We start from the raw sequence: 2,980 nt of genomic DNA, 5'->3' as shown, positions 1-2,980 counted from the left end.
GTCGATTTGCAATCATGTTCGACCGTTCTCATCTGAATACCATATGCAAATAAAAAAAGGAGCAAAATCGAAAACAAGAACTGCGCCCTACTTTGACCTTGACCTCGGTGCTGGGGATAGCCACTGTGCTATCGTCCAAGGAAAGCGTCCAAGATATACCTCACGATCGACTGAGCTGTTACACTCGTTGGCAGCTGTATGCATGGCACCTAGCCAAGAGCCCAAGACGCACTAGTATTTCTCCAAATCTTCCAGAGCAAATGCGGTGAATTAATTCATGGCCCCTCTTGGTGATGTAGATTCTCGATCGTATCCATCCACACTAATGCTCGCTGTCCCGGAGATCGAACAGAAGGCGTAAGCTTTCTTGAAGTACGCAATTTTGACATCTCTATATGGCACTGTCACTTCCATCTGCAAGTGTTGCATCTCACTGTCAACAGTGGTGGTGGTGTGCTACCGCCTAGCCGCCTACCATCACCACTGCAGCCTCCCAAACACACGCGCACCACTCCATGGAAGAAGAAGAAGGGGGACATCAAACGTCGAGCATCAAGCTGATACGCATCGCTGTGACCATCTTGTTCACTCTTTTCTTGGGACATCGCTACAGTGGCGTGCGCATGCGCATGCGCGCTCTGAAACTGCAATCGGTGTGACCTGCCCACTGGCGCTCACGCAGAAGGCGCTGCCTATAAGAGGCGTGCTTATGCGACGCATAAGCCACAAGCTCCTGATTAAACTAACAATCTGGTATAGTTCGTTTTTTGTCTCTGACTCTGACAGAGGGTGAGGGAGGAGGAGGAGACCACGGTGGGGAAGGAAGCCATGGGGGAGGAGGAGGAGCAGAGGAACAATGGCGGCGACGGGGGCGGGAGGAAGGGCGGGACCAACAAGTACGCGGTGGCCTGCTCCATCATCGGCTCCATCATCTCCATCCTCATGGGCTACGGTGAGCACAACGGAGCATCATCTCCATCCTCCATCTACTCTGCAGGTGAACGACGAAGTGTGTTAATGGATGTGTGGTGTTGTGGACGCAGACAGCGGCGTGATGAGCGGCGCGATGCTGTTCATCAAGGAGGACCTCAAGACCAACGACACGCAGCTGCAGGTGCTCGCCGGCATCCTCAACGTCTGCGCGCTCGTGGGATCCCTCACCGCCGGCCGCGTCTCCGACTGGGTCGGCCGCCGCCTCACCATCTCGCTCGCCGCATGCATCTTCCTCGCGGGCTCCGTCCTCATGGGCCTCGCGCCCAACTACGCCACGCTCCTAGTCGGCCGCTGCGTCGCCGGCGTCGGCGTCGGGTACGCCCTCATGATCGCGCCCGTCTACGCCGTCGAGATCGCGTCGGCGGAGATCCGCGGCTCGCTCACCTCGCTCCCCGAGATCTGCATCAGCTTCGGCATCCTCATCGGCTACGTGGCCAACTACTTCCTCGCCAAGCTGCCGCTGGTCTACGGCTGGCGCACCATGCTGGGGCTCGGCGCGCTCCCCAGTGCCGCGCTCGCCGTCGGCGTCCTGGCCATGCCGGAGTCGCCCCGGTGGCTCGTCATGCAGGGCCGGGCCGAGGAGGCGCTCGTTGTTCTCCGGAAAGTCTGCAACACGGCGGAGGAGGCCGACGTGCGGCTCGCGGACATCAAGAGCGCCGCGGGGTTCATCGAGGGCGACGCCGCGCCCGTGCCTCGCGGCGGCGGCGAGGGCGTGATGAAGGAGATGTTCCTGCACCCGACGCCGGCCGTCCGTCGCATCCTCGTGGCCGCCCTAGGCGTCCACTTCTTCCAGCATCTGACGGGCATCGAGGCGGTGGTGCTGTACAGCCCGCGGATCTTCAAGGCGGCCGGCATCGCCACCCGGAACCAGATCCTGGCGGCGACCATCGGCGTGGGCGTGACCAAGACGGTGTTCATCATGGTGGCGATCCTGCTCGTGGACCGCGTCGGCCGGCGGCCGCTCTACCTCTCCAGCCTCGCCGGCATCATCGCGTCGATGGCCTGTCTGGGCCTGGGCCTCACCGTGATCGAGCGGTCGGCGCCACACCACGGCGCGCCGTGGGCGGTGGCGCTGGCCATCGCCGCGGTGTTCACCTTCGTGGCGGCCTTCTCCATCGGCGTGGGGCCCATCACGTGGGCCTACAGCTCGGAGGTGTACCCGCTCCGGCTGCGCGCGCAGGGCGCCAGCGTCGGCGTGGCCATCAACCGCATAATGAACGCCGGCGTGTCCATGACCTTCGTCACCCTGTACAAGGCGATCACCATCGGCGGCGCCTTCTTCCTCTTCGCGGGCCTGGCGGTGGTGGCCGCCGCCTTCTTCTACTTCTTCTGCCCGGAGACGCAGGGCAGGGCGCTGGAGGAGATCGAGGAGGTGTTCAGCCGCGGGTGGCGCGCGCGGCAGAGGCAGCAGGCGCCGTCGCCGTCGTCGGTGGAGCTGCCGCCGGTGCCCGACAGCAAGGCGCGGCCGTGATCGCTGATGGAATGCTACTAGTAGTCCTATGTAGTGTTTGACGCTATCTGTGCAAGAGTTGGCATTATGCCCGTATGACATGAACTGTTCAGGAGATGGACAAGTGAATTGGCCTCGTATGATTTTAGCTTTTGGCCCTGTTTGGTTCGGACGTGGATTTTTAAAAGCAGCTGTGAAAAATTTGCTATGGAAAAACAGCTGTGAAAAATCTGATGTGAAAAAATGTAGGTCATTTGGCAAACCAGCTGATACAGTTTTTTCAGATTTTGGCCCGCAGCGGAATCAGATTTTGGAAAGCACGTCCTGGGCTGCTTCCGCTTTTGGTTCAGATTTTGGCAGCGGATTTTTGAAATCGGATTCTGCTGGGTTCGCCCTTTGGTTCAGATTCTGCTGCGCGGCAGCGGAATCCGTCCATAAAAGCTGAACCAAACAGGGCCTATGTGCTGCACTTTGGAGGGTTTATAAACATATGACAGTAACCTAGCAGTACTGTATAGTAGCGGTCCTAAGTCTTAC

The 2,980-nt window shown here is 59.6% G+C and overlaps 1 protein-coding gene across 1 annotated transcript; it reads left to right on the top strand.

Annotated features, from left to right (window-relative positions):
• Positions 1-228: 228 nt before the first annotated feature.
• On the top strand, positions 229-2,726 carry LOC109739585 (probable polyol transporter 6). The gene is made up of 2 exons (XM_020298668.4): positions 229-952; positions 1,044-2,726. Exons 1-2 carry the CDS (start codon positions 829-831, stop codon positions 2,462-2,464), a joined length of 1,545 nt encoding a protein of 514 aa, XP_020154257.1. The 5' UTR covers positions 229-828; the 3' UTR covers positions 2,465-2,726.
• The last annotated feature ends 254 nt before the right edge of the window (positions 2,727-2,980 follow it).

This window comes from Aegilops tauschii, chromosome 7 (assembly GCF_002575655.3).
Source record: "Aegilops tauschii subsp. strangulata cultivar AL8/78 chromosome 7, Aet v6.0, whole genome shotgun sequence".
NCBI lineage: Eukaryota > Viridiplantae > Streptophyta > Magnoliopsida > Poales > Poaceae > Aegilops > Aegilops tauschii.
The sequence above is the reverse complement of the archived record's forward strand: the minus strand, read 5'-3'. Positions and strand labels throughout refer to the sequence as shown.

What these genes read in the sequence shown, in the direction of transcription:
- LOC109739585 (XM_020298668.4), top strand. Translation starts at nt 829, where the DNA reads ATGGGGGAGGAGGAGGAGCAGAGGAACAATGGCGGCGACGGGGGCGGG. An exon ending in CTCCATCCTCATGGGCTACG is followed by an intron (nt 953 to 1,043) that starts GTGAGCACAACG and finishes TTGTGGACGCAG; the next exon opens with ACAGCGGCGTGATGAGCGGC.